Source organism: Megascapheus bottae, chromosome 32, assembly GCF_031878675.1.
Source record: "Megascapheus bottae isolate mThoBot1 chromosome 32, mThoBot2.hap1, whole genome shotgun sequence".
In the NCBI taxonomy this organism is placed as follows: Eukaryota; Metazoa; Chordata; class Mammalia; order Rodentia; family Geomyidae; genus Megascapheus; species Megascapheus bottae.
The window spans coordinates 852,734-868,464 of NC_143540.1; the positions used below are offsets into that span (position 1 = coordinate 852,734).

The 15,731-nt window shown below is 45.6% G+C and overlaps 1 protein-coding gene and 1 long non-coding RNA gene across 2 annotated transcripts in view; one reads left to right on the top strand and one right to left on the bottom strand.

Moving 5' to 3' along the window:
* Positions 1-1,570: 1,570 nt before the first annotated feature.
* Positions 1,571-14,403, bottom strand: Cpa3 (carboxypeptidase A3). The gene is made up of 11 exons (XM_090323647.1): positions 14,322-14,403; positions 14,156-14,231; positions 11,488-11,612; positions 8,186-8,288; positions 7,975-8,076; positions 6,979-7,080; positions 5,958-6,068; positions 5,072-5,162; positions 3,947-4,149; positions 3,018-3,102; positions 1,571-2,089 (listed from the first exon to the last, which is right to left on the bottom strand). The coding sequence occupies exons 1-11, from the start codon at positions 14,387-14,389 to the stop codon at positions 1,902-1,904; spliced, it is 1,254 nt and encodes a 417-aa protein (XP_090179773.1). The 5' UTR covers positions 14,390-14,403; the 3' UTR covers positions 1,571-1,901.
* Positions 12,276-15,731, top strand: part of LOC150042995 (uncharacterized) — a 99,797-nt gene continuing 96,341 nt past the window's right edge. The window contains exons 1-2 of the long non-coding RNA XR_016533505.1: positions 12,276-12,314; positions 12,731-12,847. This is a non-coding gene — a long non-coding RNA (uncharacterized LOC150042995). The remainder of the gene's footprint in view (positions 12,315-12,730; positions 12,848-15,731) is intronic.

Below are 15,731 nucleotides of genomic sequence, written 5' to 3' on the forward strand. Positions count from 1 at the left end.
TTTGCCCGAGAAAATTCTGACAGTAGCTATACACTGGAGAAATTTTCAAGATGCTATTATGACTCATTATGGAAAAATGGCTGGGTCTTTTAATCACGGGATACAATTGTGTTAAAAAGGATGAGGCCACGTAGAGGCATAACCTTTGAAATATTGCTTTGTATTTGCATTAGTCTCACTATTTAGAAAATGTGGCTTTTAATGTGATTTTGCACAATAAAGCCTTCTAGTTCAGAAGGGCTCTTGTAGTTGTTTCCCCTAATTTGGGCTCTACCCATAATTTTCTGCACATTGCCCACTGAACGCACAGAAAAGGACCACCCTCGGCCCTTGGCATCCCTCCCATGTCTTCTTTCTTCCCTAAGAGGCAACACTGGTACCTTTCGCATTTTGGTTCCCTTTGTGTTGTTGTAATATTGGGTGGCCGTCACTTACGAAGGCCACAATCCTGTCATTGATTATCAGGTTTGTCTCAATTTGTAAAGAATAAAAAAAGAAAAAAAACCCAACAACCTTTTCCTGATTTGGTGCACTTTAGCCGTTCCATACTTCCTATATACCTAGAAAAGAGGAAATTAATATTGAATATTTATTTCTGAATATCATTAAGAGACAAGGAAGAAATCAACAAGGATGAGCACAAACCAACAAGGGAAGGCAGGTGACTATGAAAACCGAGCCTCCAGTGTTGTGATTCACGCGAAGGGATCACTGAGAATTAGGCTTGGTTTTAGATTTGGTTAAGGTTCCCGGGGTTTGGAACCCAGGATCATCACAGTTCACTGGAAACTGTGTGCCGGGCATCTGAGCATCTTCCCAGCCCACTTTGGCTCCCCACGTCGTCCCCAGGCAGGGGACCTCATGCCTGAGCAGTGATTTGTGTGCAGGAATGGTCTCCTGGCCAGCTCCCTTTGAGACAAGAGTCCTTTGTCCCAGCTATAAACGGAGTGGACATCCATGGATCACGTTGGTGAAGCATCTGTCGCCTCAGGCGCTGACAAGAAGCCGGGCAGGGGGGCGGCAGTGGGGGTGGCAGGGTGGTTGAGGACGATGGCCAAGTGCTGGATGTGACTTGGGAGTGGTGTGAGCAGATCCATTCAGACCCCCCAATTTCTGGTCCTGTGGTGGTGTATAAGTGAACAGTGTCCGCCGAGGGGCATCCACCCGGGACGTACCAGCTGCTCTGCCATCCATTCCTTCCTGGTGGCAGTAGTGGGATTAGAGGTGGTAAGGAAGGGCATGCCATCAACCGTGGCTCAATGAAGAATGGTCCCTCCCTTCCTTCCGCCCTCCCTTCCTACTTTCCTTCCCCCTTCCCTCCTGCTCCCTCTCCCTTCCTCCCTTCTCTCCTCTTTTACTATTCTGAAAACATCTACCAGAAGACAAATACCTAGGCAAACTGAGTTTCTGAAAAATTCAAGACATTCTCTCCTACTATCCGCGGAACCAGAAGCATTCATTCTGATTATTAATGAACACAGAGACGCACAGAGAATAGCGTTCAGCAAAAGAAGAAGCCACATTTGTGAAATATTTCAATGCATTTTATTCATTTTTTTATTATGCTGGTCCATGAAAAGATGAAGCCACATGGTGGGGGGAAAAACAAAAAAGAACAGCCAACTTCAAGAGAAGGTCAGCTCTACACCACTGTCCTGTGCTTAGAGCCGTGCTTTCTGCTGGCCTCCAACTCCATCCACGGTTTGGCTGAAGCGGCTTTGTTAAGGTGCCGCTGGACATATAGAGAAGCAAAGAGAAACAAGCCAGCTCTTGATGAGCAGGAGAAGACGCAGGACTGATGTCAGGGGGACAAGGTCCACCTAGGAACAGACCGATGTCGCCTCTCTGGTGAGAGCCGCGGCCAAGGGATAACCGGCGGACTCCTGGCTGAGAGGGATTTCTTAGCATGCATTCCTGAGGATATACTCGGCAATAACCTTGACAGCAAGCATGGTCTCTTTGCAGGTTGGTTTTATCTGGGATTCCGGAAGAAGAAAACCAAACCTGCCTCTGTCACGAAGCTCAAAGGCAAATGTGTATTTGATGCCCAGCTCGTAAGCCCAGTCTAGAGAGGAACCTGATGTTGGGTCTGCAAAACATAAGCCGTAGATATTTAATTAACATCAAATGCTAACACTTTTCTTGAAATGGAAATTGCTGGTATAAACCTAGCAATTAAAAAATAATTATGCATACAGTTAAGTGTAGTCTGAATGGTACCTTCTGCAAAACAGTTATAGATTTGTGACTCACCATGCATTTAAAACACATGCTGCATGCAGTACCTCACATGTATACTAAGCTGGGTATACATGCGAACAGTTCCTGAGGACTCACTGATTTCTGGAAATTATCAAGGATACTCTCCACAAGAGCTATGCAAAGCTGCCATCTTTCTCTTTGCATAGATAGTCACATAGCTGGTACCAAATTTCCTATACTTAAATGGTCAAGGAAGTTATTTTAGCTTTCAGATTTTGTCCTCTATTCTGAACTCTCTATGGTGGTTTTTTAAAAATGAAATTCTACTAAAGATGTAACTAACTGGCAGAAAGATGAAAAGTATAAACATACAGCCTAGACATACATATATACGTATATGTGTGTATGTGTTTATGTGTGTGTGTGTGCATTCGTACTATAAATGCACATATATATATATTGCCTTATGTAATGAAACTAACAAGAATTTTTTTTGAGGGGGAAGTGCACAATAGCTAACTATCTTACTTTAAATTGGATTCCATTTTGTATGGGCTCTTACGTACACTCTGTATCAGGGAAAAGATTAAACTGCAAGTCAGTCTTGACAGATATATCTTTGCTTCATTATAAATGGTCTAGAAAATTCTTATCTCCCCCTCCCCACCTGAAACTCAGATGGAACCTGGAGCCTAGGTTCACACATAATTCACAGTCTCCTGCGTAAACTGGAGTCCGGGCCAATGATTCTAGATCTCCCCTCAGATATCTTTCTTAAGAGTAGTAATAGAAAGGGGTTGGCAGGAAGGACTTACAAATGGTGGATGCTATGGGGCCATAAATGTAGTGGGTTTCATAGCGACTTGACAGCACATCAGTACCAATCTTCGCGACTTTGTCCTGCAGAGGAAGAAAAAACAAGAGTGGGATTGCAACCATCATTAATGGTTATGGGGGTTAGGAGCCAGTCATACAGGTTGCTTGGCATTTGAAAATCAAAGCACGATAAGTGGTTGAGGGAGAAACATTTTCAGTAGGATGTATTATGGTCATAGAGACTTCCAGGTGCATAATGATGGCATTCAGCCATACCGCTGCCGTGTCCTCTCCCCTCTCCCCATCTGCATAGCTCTCTTTTCTTTCAGGTATTTTTTGGCTTCAGATATCTGTCTCCCTCATATCCATATCCCCACTTTCTCCTCCCCTCACCCCCCACATCCTCATTCCCTCCTCTCTAATAGTTGGCACTGTGCTGGGGCCTGGGGCCTGTGAAGGGCAGGGAAGGTGAGTGGGGCAAAAGAATTAATACCATTTCCAAATTGATCAGGAGAATAAAAGTACAGTGAATCCCTTAGCTCTGGTGCCTGGGGCTGGTCCATCAATGGCCTTCTGTTTCATTGGGCTCTGTCTGTGGGTATACAGTGTGGCCTACAGAAAATACTAAGGCTGGGAGATAGTAGAATTCTACTCAGCATGCCCTAGACATTTCCTGCCTCCTGGTATCTTTCTTTCTTCCTTCCTTTCTTTCCTTCCTTCCTTCCTTCCTTCCTTCCTTCCTTTCTTTCTTTCTTTCTTTCTTTCTTTCTTTCTTTCTTTCTTTCTTTCTTTCTTTCTTTCTTTCTTCTTAGAAAGAACTTATTATCTAGGTGAGCCCCACTATTTCTTTTCCCGATACAAAACCATGTGACATTCCCTCCACATAAGCCAGGTTCATGAAGAACTGATGGGCGCCCTTCCTCCATACCAGCTCCTGGAAGCTGGGCGGCAGCTTGTAGGTGTGGCCATAGGGGAAAAGGAGCATCTGGGAGTAGGAGTGGAAGGTGAGGTAGGCCTTGATGGACTGCAGGTGGGCCCGGATGAAGCTGGTCATGGCAGCAGTCTCTTTCTCAGACTCTGGGGCAGGGCCTGGGTAGGTTTCCTTACATGGGTTGTCCCGGCTTGGGGAAGCTGCAGAGAGAGGCGCCGATGAGATTATAGCCTGGTGTTGACCTGCATAGCCCGGCTCTTCTCATGTGTGTTCTCCAAACAGTGAAAATGAGGCCTGGGACGTGTTCTCAGGATGCTGCCTTCATAGCTCTGTCACACACGTGTGCGTGCATACATACATGTGCATGCACATACGCACTCGTACATGTACACACACATGCACCCATGATTGACTGTCTTTGCGCTTTTTTTTCCCCTCCCTCCCTCCATCCCTCCCTCCTTTCCTTCTTCCTTATTCTGGGGCCTGAACTCAGGGCCTGGGCACTGTCTCTGAGCCTCTTTGTGCTCAAGGCTAGTGCTCCACCACTTGAGTCACAGCTCTACATCTGGCTTTTTCTGAGTGGTTTACTGGAGATAAGAATGTTATGAACTTTCCTGCCCATGGTTGCTTTGAATTCCTCGGCTCTAAGCCTCATGAGTAGCTAGGCTTATAGGTGTGAGCCACTGTGCCGGGCTTATTTTCCACTTTTTCCTGCTATCCCACCAGTGGTTCTTTGTAATAAGTATCTGAAGAATGACTTACACGATGGTTTTGACCACTGCTAATGATCAGGTTTATCTGCACATCAAGGGCAAGAAGCTTTGGTCTCTCCTCAGATTTTCTAAAAAGCTTTGGTACATTTCGACGGAGCCTTCCCCCATCCTCCCCTTAGCAAGCTAGACATGGGCGAGCAAGAGAGAGCTTCATAAACAGCATCTTCTCCCCACTCCTCCCAGAGAGAAGAGTCTACCTGAGCCCTCTGGGGTAGAAGTGGTTCCCACCTCCATCCTAGGTGAGACAATTGGCCCTCCCATCTGGGAGTGCCTACGCTTTACAGACCCGGGTGGTTCCCTGAAATTCAGCAGCATCTCGATGATGCTCGGTGTTTTGTCTAAGACTCACAGCTCCAGGAGGCATCGAAGTTCCGGTTGAGGTCGGTGCCAATGCAGGTGGAGTTCTGGTGCCTGGAGCGGTTTTTCCTCCACAGGCGGTTCTGCAGGGTTGAGGGGCAGAGGCAGGCAATGGTAACGCGCTTCTGGTGTCTCCTTTGTCTCAGATTCCCTGCAGAAATCTACCTAGTCCGAGAGTCTGCTTGCCAGAGAGCAAACACTGTTTCCTGCCATGGGTTATCTTTTCAGATGCATGATTCTAAATCATCTTAGGCCTTGGTGAAATCAATTAAGTTCTTAAAAATCTTGATTAGCTCCTAGTGCTGGAAAATGAATAATAATCTGAGTGGTAACTTTATCGTATTATTTTCTGTTTTTATATTTGGGTCATATACAGGTCATCATGGGATGGCTGAAGATACAGTTTGATGTGGCAGTATCTGACTGACCGTTAGATATGAATGGTTTTTTTTATCTTCACAACAGTAGGGTAATACAACTCAAGACAGATACCTGGTGTCTCTTTTTTGACAAAACAATTATACCTCTATCCTGTTCGATATGGGTGAAATAAAATGACTGTCCCTTTAAGACAAGTGTGTTCATAAAAGTTTTTGAGTGATTTATTTTTAGCTGGAATATGATTTTGTCATAGCACAGAATCATATATTTCCTTTACTTATTGTCTAGGTCACTATCTTCAGCAGCAAATGTGTCATGCTTTTCCAATGAAACCAGAAAATTTAGTTGACTGAAGCCAGAAAATTTAGTTGACTGTGTCTTAAATAGAAACTTATAGTTTTTGGTACTGAAATCAACTAGTTATCCAATTCTTACACACAGTACATTATAATTAGTATACCTTAAAGCTAATAAATAACATGCCATTTTAACAGTACCTGTGTCCATGACCAAATATATCCATCTACGTTGAACACAGGTAGGACGTAAAAGTTCATTCGGTCCAGGAGTTTGGTCATAATTTTGTTTTTGCCATAACTTTTCGTTGCCTGCAGGAGTAAGAAAAAAAGTGCAGCTAACTGTAAAATTTAGCTACCACATGAGAAGATTTTGGTTTTGATAAGAATCATGACCATTTTTCTTGAATTATTTGCCCAAGGTTGAAGGATTTCCAATGTTATTTCCCTCTAAACTACACAAGAATAGACTATAAATATAGAGTTCAAGGAAGAAGTATAATATGCAACTGATACAACTCCAGATGATAAGGAAAGTTCCTTTTTATTTAGACTAATGACATGAATCGAAACAAAGCCTTTAAAGAATTGCTTTAATCATGCAGACTCCAAGTGTTTCCAGTGTAGCATGCAAGACACGTTTCACAGGAAGAAGAGAGGCCAAGTGGAGAATTCAAAGTACAATTTACCTCAGAAAGGTTCTTTCTCTCACTTCTTTCCATGCGTGTAAGTTGTGGATATGCACAGGAATGTGGAAATGTTGAGAGGGCTTATAAATAAGATTAAAGCATTGATTTCCATTTTTCTTTGCCTTCTCTTTCCTTCCTTTTCCTTTCTCTTTCTCTTCCTCCTCTTCCCTCTCCCTATCCTTTCTTTCCCTCCTTTCTGTTTAAAGTCAAGGTCTCCTGCTCACGGAATCATAAATTCTATCACAGAGCCACACTTTCAACCAGGGAATGGTGTGCGTGTGTGTGATTGTGTGATTGTGTGTGTGTGTGTGTGTGTGTGTGTGTGTGTGTGTGTGCACATATATAATATTTTTCCCCAAGGAATATTTTGAAGGTGAGGTCAGCTGCGGGTGTGGCTGCGGTGGTAAGTCTGGCTCAGTGTTTCCTGGCCTGCAGTAGCACACAGGAGCTCCCACGGCCAGGCCGCTCCTCTCAGCCAGAATGTCCTGGAGGCTGGGCAATCGGATCGGTGTTCTGAGTTCTGGCTCACTCACCTGATAGACAAACCACTGGCAGAAAGCAGGGGAGATCCACTCTCGAGCGTGAATGCCACAGTCCATAAAAATGGCTTTTCTCCTTTCGTTTTCTTTCCCAATCTACTTAAAAATAAAGACGAGGATTATTTTCAGGCCTTTATGCATCGACCCCTCATTGTGCAAGAACTCCTCCATAGTCTGCACAAACTTCTTCCCCCGTCTAACCGCATTTTCACAAGTGGTATATGGACCTGATTTGTGATCTGCTACCTTATATATATTTTTTTTTCTGAAAAAGTGTTTGCTGGGTCAGAGCTTCTTGTGGAGTTTTTAAGAGCATCGTGTTCTGAGTTTCTATTCCATTGCTAGCTTCCTGTGTTCAGAAAGATGGATCATGGGGTTTACTCTGTTCCCTTTGGTTTTTCTGTTTTCCTAAACTGGGTAGAGTTTGTGCTATGTGCACAGAAGAGGACAAACAGCCAGATAACTGCTGGGCGGTTATCTTGAAGAGTCTGCATTTGTTGGGGGCCGGGGGAGATGATCAAAGACGGTGAGCGAGTTTTGCAAGGGTGGCTTTTCCTACTCCTGGAAAACTGCCTTCACATGTGGAAGAATCCATCAGCAGCTGACCACTCACCAGCTGTGCTGCAGAAGGAATTCCCGCCAGGGCTGCATTGAGATGCCTCACAGAGTGTTTTGGGGGTGGCATGTGTGCATGACCCTCGTCATCTGTTCTCCTGAATTTCCGTGAGAGGGAGAGGAGTGCACCTCAAAGGTGCCGTGTGCGTGTTCTAAGGCTGTGGAAAGGTGGGGGAGCTGCCTGGCTTGGCCTGCGGCACCATCTCTGGCGAATGTCTTCTCTTCCTTGATTCCACCCAGACCTCCTGTGCTTCTCTTCCCCAGTTGATATCTAGAGTGCAGACTCACCTCATCTCCCTAGCTCGGCAGTCCAACAACTTTTACATTTGTTCTGAAAAAGAAATAACGGTCACCAGGGTTCATCTTGTGTTTTACCTTGAGAACGTAGAGTGGATTGTCTTCTGCGGTGGATCCGATTTTAATCCGTGACACTAGTTCAGGATGTTTTTTCACCATTTTTTCAGTCCAGGCTACAATCTTGTAAGAGCAAAACCCATTTTGAGGAGTTAGAAGAAAGAAAGCAAAACGGGGGAGTAACAAATGCTGAGTTACTTTTTTTTTGAGTAATTGGAGTTTTAGCCTGTACCTTGTCCCAGTTATTGTATTTTGCATAACTGTGCCTGCCCAGCCCATCTTCTTTAACATCAAACTGTTTCCCAATCTCTTCTTGTAGATCATGGATCAGGACTCTGTTTGATAGGAAATGATAAGCATACATTTTTTTGTCACGAGAAGGAAAAATATAGTTATCTTTTATTTACAGAGACATTTCTCTTCCTTCTTCTCTATCTGTAATCAAGCTTAGTCTTTTTCCTCATTCTTCTTGTCTGGCCATCTCCTTCCAACGTGTCACGGGTCTGCCTTCGGATCGCCCCACTCATCTAGAGCTGTGCTGTTCAGCGTGCCAGTCTCTAGTGACAAGTATCTAGCTGCTAGAACCAGGCTGGTCCAAAAACAGAGATTGCTGTACGTGTGCACATACAACTGGGTTTTGAAGAATTAATATAGAGTGGTACACACTATCACACATTCAGTTTCATAAAATGTATCGTGACCCTTACTTTTCCCTAAAGCTTTTTACCTTTTTAATGGCTACAAAGCATTTTAAACGTCATGCATGGCTCATCTTATGCTCTTATAGTATTCCCCATCCTTCTTCAAAGTGTGCACACTCACGCACACACACACACACACACACACACACACATTTACATACAGCACAGGCAATGATTGACAGGTTCTCTGGCTCTGTAGTTACTTGTCTAATGAGGAAGCGGGGAACTGCGTTGCTCTGAAACACTTGCTATGCTCCTTTGGGGGGTGCACTTTGGTTTTGTCCCTTATCCCCGTAGGACCTGACCCACCACCCTGGGTGCAATGGGGCTGAAATGGATAGGAACGTGAGGCCTCCTGGGAACAGCTTCGTTCTGCATTCGGGCTCACTGCTAAGTAAAGGAAAGCACAAGCGAATGCCATTGCCCAAGGCAGGTGACCCTTGATTTACATAGAATAGGTGGGAAACGCGATGAACTCACATATCAAAATGGTCGATGCATACAACTTCAGTCTTCCCCTTCAAATAGTTTCGCTGAAATATTTTAAATATCCAGCACAGTTATCTGTGCTGGAAAACAGCTGCTAAATGCAGTTTCCCTTTGGATGAAGAAGGATCGCTATAAATAGGGATTTTCTTTGCTGTAAGAGAATTCTGAAGGCTTATGAAGGCTACTCAAGTTTGTTGGGCTGTGTGGCTCTGTCTCCAGGGACCACGTCTCCCTGCATTGGTGACATCCTCCAATCTAGGAAGTCCTTCCTCCCTTCCTCTGTCATCTGCCACCACCTGTCGGTGACAGCCCCGAGCTGGCTTTCACTAAGCCCTTCCCCAACAACCAATGCATTCCTTCTGGGTTCAACACAATTTTCACCACTGTATGTAAAAGAAGCGAGGGTGCTCGCGTATCTCCCCCTGAGATACCATAATATTTAACAGGTCAAGGAGTCTCATGATGGACTTCAATGTAGCCTCACCATTGTGGACAACAATAATTGGTTATATAAGTAGATACCACAAGTGAGTTACCCTCATACTTAATGAAGGAAGACAGGTCTCCCCATTCACAGTGTGGGGGTGGGGGGCTGAATTCTCAAGAGAGAATGTGGAGTACACGGCGGGGTCTGTGTCAGTCTTGAGTTCAGAGTTAAGGGCAGTCAAACATTGGTTGGCCAGCACACTGCCCTTGACACGAAGCAATACTGCCATGAAATACTAAGTCTACCCTTAGCCTTACTGTGAGGTTCCTGCCTCTGCCTTTTCATGAACAGCTCCTTATTTTCTCATTTTAACTTTTGATCAAATAGAAGACTAGGGTAAAGACTGACTAAATCTAAAAAAACTGCTAAATCTAAACACTGCTAAATCTAACTAAAACATGGTTCCCACCCACGGGGGCTCAAGCCAACAAATCTGCTTTCTACTGAACATTTGTTCCTCTGCCCATTTGGGTTTGCTAGTATATACACATTATATCTTAGACTTGGCTTTTTTTTTTAATGTAGAAGTATACTAAAAAGGAAGGAAGCCTGCTACCTCAAAATCAAGTCTGGCTTAGTATTTTAGTTTTTTCAGAAATTAAAAATAATGTCATACACAGGGGCTTTAAGCTAATTGGTGGCTCATACACACATGGGGGAGGGGAGAGAGGGGTTTGTCCTCTAAGTACATCATGTGTTAAACAGCCCCTTTACGTGGTCTTGTTCAGCCGGGTGCCGGGGTCCAAGCAGATGTTTCTGTTCTTAGAACCCTCTTCTGTTACTATCTGATGCCAAGAACTCATGGAATTAATATGCAAATAAAATTATCCATATAATTAGTATTTGGAGACAAGATTTTAAATAGTTCTTGTCTGCACAGATCACTTTACATATTTATATTTTTTGAGGAAGGCAACTAATTATGTGGCTCTCCCACAACTGTAGCTAATTTGGGCCAATTTCAGGAAATCATGTCTTAATTAGATAAAACTAATTTTTGTAGGAGGTTGAACGCTTTGCTTCTTGATGGAGGGAGCAGAGACGATCCCAGCTTCAGATAAAACGAGAAGCGCAGTCTGTGAGGAACTGGTGTAGATGTCTGGTTGCCACAGAGTTGTGTTGGGACAGGAGAGGCTACAATGGATGACCGGAGACCACAGAGTTGTCTAAGAAAAGATGCGAGCCACCTGTCCTGGTGTCTTTCCGTGATCTCCTCTCAGCCCTCCTCGCCCCCCACTCGCTGCACTCACGGCAGGAGCCACACTTCCTGTGTATATTAAGAGGGCGCCCAGTGCTGTTCAGGACAAGGTCTACACGAAGTGAGCAGAGCGCAGCTTTCCTTTTGGGTGGGATGGGTGGGATGCTCTGTAGAGTTGGTTGCTTCTAGAGTTGTGCTCTGAGTTGAGGCCCTCCTTGATAGTCTCCTTTCTCTATTGTGACTGGAGGGCTCAGACTACCGTCACTGCTTGGTGCATTTTACTTTCCGCATTCATAAACCTTTAGCTATTTGACATCATCTCTTTTTCCATTCAAACCTCACTCCACTGCTTTGAAAAAAAATGTCACCTCTCTGTAAAGCACTGCTTATTTGCTACGTGTTTTCTGTGGCCACATCTCTACTCCTTTAGAGATGGGTGAGGAGCAATGTGACATAAGGATGTGGAGATGATCTTCCCCAGGGCCTCGGGAGAACGCGGGGCTGGTTTCCCGTGGGTGGGGGTGATGGGATCCCTGCTGGCTGCCGTGGGTTCTGGGCCCTGCAAGAGCTGGCTGAGAGGGTACCCGGAGTGCATTGTCATTCTTGCAGCTTAGAGGGTATGTGAGAGCACATGGAGACTCCATGTGCAGAGGACTTACTCATAGTGCATCTTACTCCGGTCCAAGGCAGCCTGGATGGAGGGAGACTCCTTCTCGCTGACATGGAAGTCCACTGTCATGTTCGCAGTCACGTGGTGTGCTGCGTCTGGGTACCAGAAATCCAGCTGTGGAGATGGGGTTGCCGTTAGTCATGGCTAAGTTTGCTTACCAAACTCATAGTTGTTATGAAACCAATGGGAGTTATGCATCCCGAAAGAAATGTGGGGCTTGGTGCAACTAAGACAGATTCCCTTCTGTTCTATAAGTTAAGAGATTGTTTTTTTTCTTGCCCATGTACTTAAAGAACTGTTGAATATTAGAAAGTCATTCATCCTGAGCACTGTGTTAGGACATCATGTTGAGCAGTATAAAAAGGTCTGGAGAAAAAAAAAAACCAAACCAAACCAAAACAAAACAAAACAAAAAGGTCTGGAGAGCTCTTTTGGAAAATCTCTTTGCTCCTGCCATGGTAGAGTTGAATAGAATTATGTCTTGCTTGATTTGACCATCTTATCTGTTATCGCATGGGCATTTTTTAAATTAAATATGTGCCTCCTTGTCTCATAAAGCCAAGCACGGTCTCTCAATTCTGACTATTTTATTTTTTTTGTAAGCCATACGTCTCTGGACAAGTCACAGAACTCTAACTTCTCTGTCTTGACAACTGGAGCTAACAGGGCTCCCGAAGAGTATTTGGAAGACTGTGAAATGTGTAAAAGTCCCACGACACACAGGAATTCAGTAAGTACTGACTGATGTCTTCCTCTCTCTCCCCACAGCTGAGAATTTCTGAATGTGGTGGTTGAGGCCAGAAAGCCAGCTTCCAGGTAAATCAACTTTGATACTCCTCCATCTGTTGTGTCCACCCCTCACGCCAGGACTGTGACCCCGAGGCGGGTCCCGCTGTGGCTGCTGCCCAGCCCATTATGAGACACAGGAGGCTGCAGTACAGCAGCCAATATGTCTGCTTCTTTGATCCAAAAGTTACAGCATGAATTGGATACATGAGAGCTGCAGGGAGATTTAAAGGCAATTCGGGCAAGCCGTCACATCAAAACAGCAGTTTTTCTGCAAGATTGTGTGGAATCAGCACATTACATCCAGAAAACTTTTCTGTGTGGTTATTAAGTGCCAGGCCCAGAGGTGACGCATTGAATAAGCACCTTGCAAAAGGGAGATTTTGGTGTGGGAGCCTGAGCCACTTAGGGTCCTTTCCAATGTGCGAACAATGCTGACGTTTCAGGAAGAAATGGAAGAAACTGGGCGGAGCGAGCGGACAGACGGATACACAAAGAATTCCAGCGGGAAACACGCAGGCACCGCCAAGCCTTCACCAGATGAAGAAGAGCGCAGGAGCAAGGTGGGGGATGCTCTGGTGCTTGTGTTGTGTAGAAGGGAAGAAAGAGAGCAAAGGAGCAGGAGCCGAGGAGGTCCAGGGTGCAAATTCATGCTGACATCAACAGGAAACACAGACATGCTTCTGCCACGGTGCCCACGGGCACGCTGGCTTCTGAGTGATAGACAGAGTTTTCCTAAGAACCTTAGGAATATAGCTGACTGCCAGCTTCCAAGACCATGTGCTGCTCTAACACTTGCCTAAGGCTGGTGAGCTGGTGAGCTGGATTAGAAATTAAGCCTGTGGCTTGAGAGAGATAGAGATAGAGATAGAGATAGAGATAGAGAGATAGAGATAGAGAGAGAGAGAGAGAGAGAGAGAGACAGACAGACAGACAGACACACAGACAGAGACAGAGAGACAGAGACAAAGAGATAGAGACCGAGACAGACAGAGACAGAGTCAGACACACAGAGAGACAGGCACACAGAGAGAGACAGAGACAAAGAGAGACAGAGACAGACAGAGACAGAGACAGAGACAGACACAGAGAGAGTCAGACACACAGAGACAGACAGAGACAGAGAGACAGAGACAGAGACAGACAGAGAGGACTCTGACTACAAGTTGAGGGACCACTGCTGTCTAGGAGGGGATGTGGGGTGTTGGTGGAGGCTGTGGAGTGGAGAGGTGGACGTGGACGTGGGAACCGAGAACTACTGATTGATTTCGTGTGGGGCCAGGGATGAAGCCCAGATTTAGTTCTGGGGTTCAGATCTGACGTAGGCGGTCTGCGGGGCATTCAGTTGACCGTCTTCCAGCTTTGGTGTGTTTTCCGTGGTTACACGGTGACCGTGGTGTGTCCAGTCTGTTGGAGTCTTTGGCATGGCGCAGGGGACGTGGCTGGCACAGGGCAGCTGTGTATATGAGCAGTACGGCCCGTGTCTGATGGCCCTGCCGGCCTGTCGTGTTTAAAGGAAGTCCCTCTGACAGTGTACCTACTCTCAGAGGGGTCACAACGTACTGTCCCCAAAATTCACCCCCTCACGACTATTATACCCTCTAGAGTCAACTGGCCTAGGAGCCGGGAGGACACAGAGAAGGACCATAAGAAGGACAGGGAGTCTCTGGTTGGTAAAAGTGTCACAAGCAATCCCATAATTTATCATTTTACCAAGAAGTTATCATCTGCAAAGCTCTGGGGAGGAAAATCAAGAGGGATTTCTGTACAAACCAACACAAGGGAAGGATTGCCTGCTGGCTGAATTATGCAGTAGGCCTGCCGTTTCTCCTCACCCTCGAAGGGAAGATAAACTCCTGTGGGTGCTTTACCTCATTGGTCTTGGCCAAGTGCTTTATGACGTCCGCTTGGGTCCCATCCTGGGGCTTCACGCGGAATACCTTGTGCCTTCAGGAAGACAAGCAAGCACTGTCACAGGCGAGGAAGCTGTCCTCCTTCCCCATCCCCTCAGCATCCAGCCTTCAGGGTGACGCTTACCTGTCGAAGTGCACGGGAGCCACCGCCAGGGAGGCAGCGATCAGACTCGAGAGCAGGAGGCGCCTCATGATGTTTGTCTGTCCGTCCGTTGGTCTGTCCCTCATTCCCTTGACTGGGATTCCCTGGGCTTTTATGCCTCTGCCTTTATCTTTAAGAACTGCTCATTTCCTCCCGCCCAGGGTTTTCGGGGAGGGAGGAAGAACTCCAACTCTAACGGCCTCTGCCATTTATCTCCTCTGACCAGCGGAAACACTCCATTGGCAGAAAAATGATAGAAAGCAATTGTTTTGGCAAATGACTCGATTGAGATGGTGGAGCTTGGACTGGAATCCAGTTGTTGGTTCTGAAATATGGCTCTGCCACCAAGCTTGTATCAAGGACCCCCCCCCCCCCAGAGGCTTTATGTCTTCACTGCTAACCTCAGATGGATTCGGGTGCCTTGGTGCCTGGTCCTCAATACCGTGCTTAAAGCTTGAGTGTAATCATGAGAGTAAAAACATTTCTGTTGCCAGACATTTCAGATATACAAAACGTAGGTAACAATAGAAGGCACTGACATATTTTCCATGTGGACTTGTGATTCTGCACCTCTTCTAAAGAAGCACCCACAGCAGACGAACCTATGTTTTCTTCTACCCATCCCTTGAGGTCACCCCTTCTCCTAAAGTGCCCAGAGGACTTGTGGGGAGCAAGGAAACATTGGTGCCATAGAATTTATTCATTGGACATTGTCTTTGGGTCTGGGTGCTGAGTGATAGCTTTTGAAAGCTGAATCAAAGCCACTTGTTTACTTAGGGGCAAAAGTGTCTGGGAACATTTTTCAGTCTTTAATACAGCTCAACTTGTAAAGTGTTTGGAGAGTTACAGGACTACCCAGATCCTAGGTAAAGTGAACATTTCAAATCAGCTAGTTTAGAATTTTCCTTTGAAAACCATCTCTTGACTTTGGCAAATATAGAAATGGCTGCATAGGAAACATCCTAGAGTCATGGTTCTGTATTTAATTGGATCCATCCATTCATCCATTCATCCATCCACCCAACACCCATCCACCCATCCATCCATCCATCCGTCTATCTATCTATCTGTCTGTCCGTCCGTCCGTCCGTCCGTCCGTCCGTCCATCCATCCATCCATCCATCCATCCAGCTATCTAGTCTTTTGAGACAGATTCTCATTATGTAGGCCAGGCTGACCTGGAACTACCTCTGTAGCTTCATCTGGCACTGAATGGCGAATCCCTTCCCCTGCTCCACTTAGGCATGGTAGTATTGGGTTAGAGGCATGTGTTGGAGGGAGGCAGGAGCTGTACCTACAACAGAAACACCATTTTTCCTCATCTGATCTTGGAATCTAAGGCTTTCAGTATTCCTCTGAAAATCTTCTTATCCCAAGCCTGGGGAAGGGGAA

Bases quoted from the DNA above. Each gene is read 5' to 3' on its own strand.
- Cpa3 (XM_090323647.1), bottom strand. From the start codon at position 14,389: ATGAGGCGCCTCCTGCTCTCGAGTCTGATCGCTGCCTCCCTGGCGGTG. The intron at 7,081-7,974 runs GTAAAACACAAG...ATTTTTAAGTAG, and splicing joins ATCCACTCTACGTTCTCAAG to ATTGGGAAAGAAAACGAAAG. The intron at 6,069-6,978 runs GTGAGTGAGCCA...TTACTCCTGCAG, and splicing joins GCCAGTGGTTTGTCTATCAG to GCAACGAAAAGTTATGGCAA.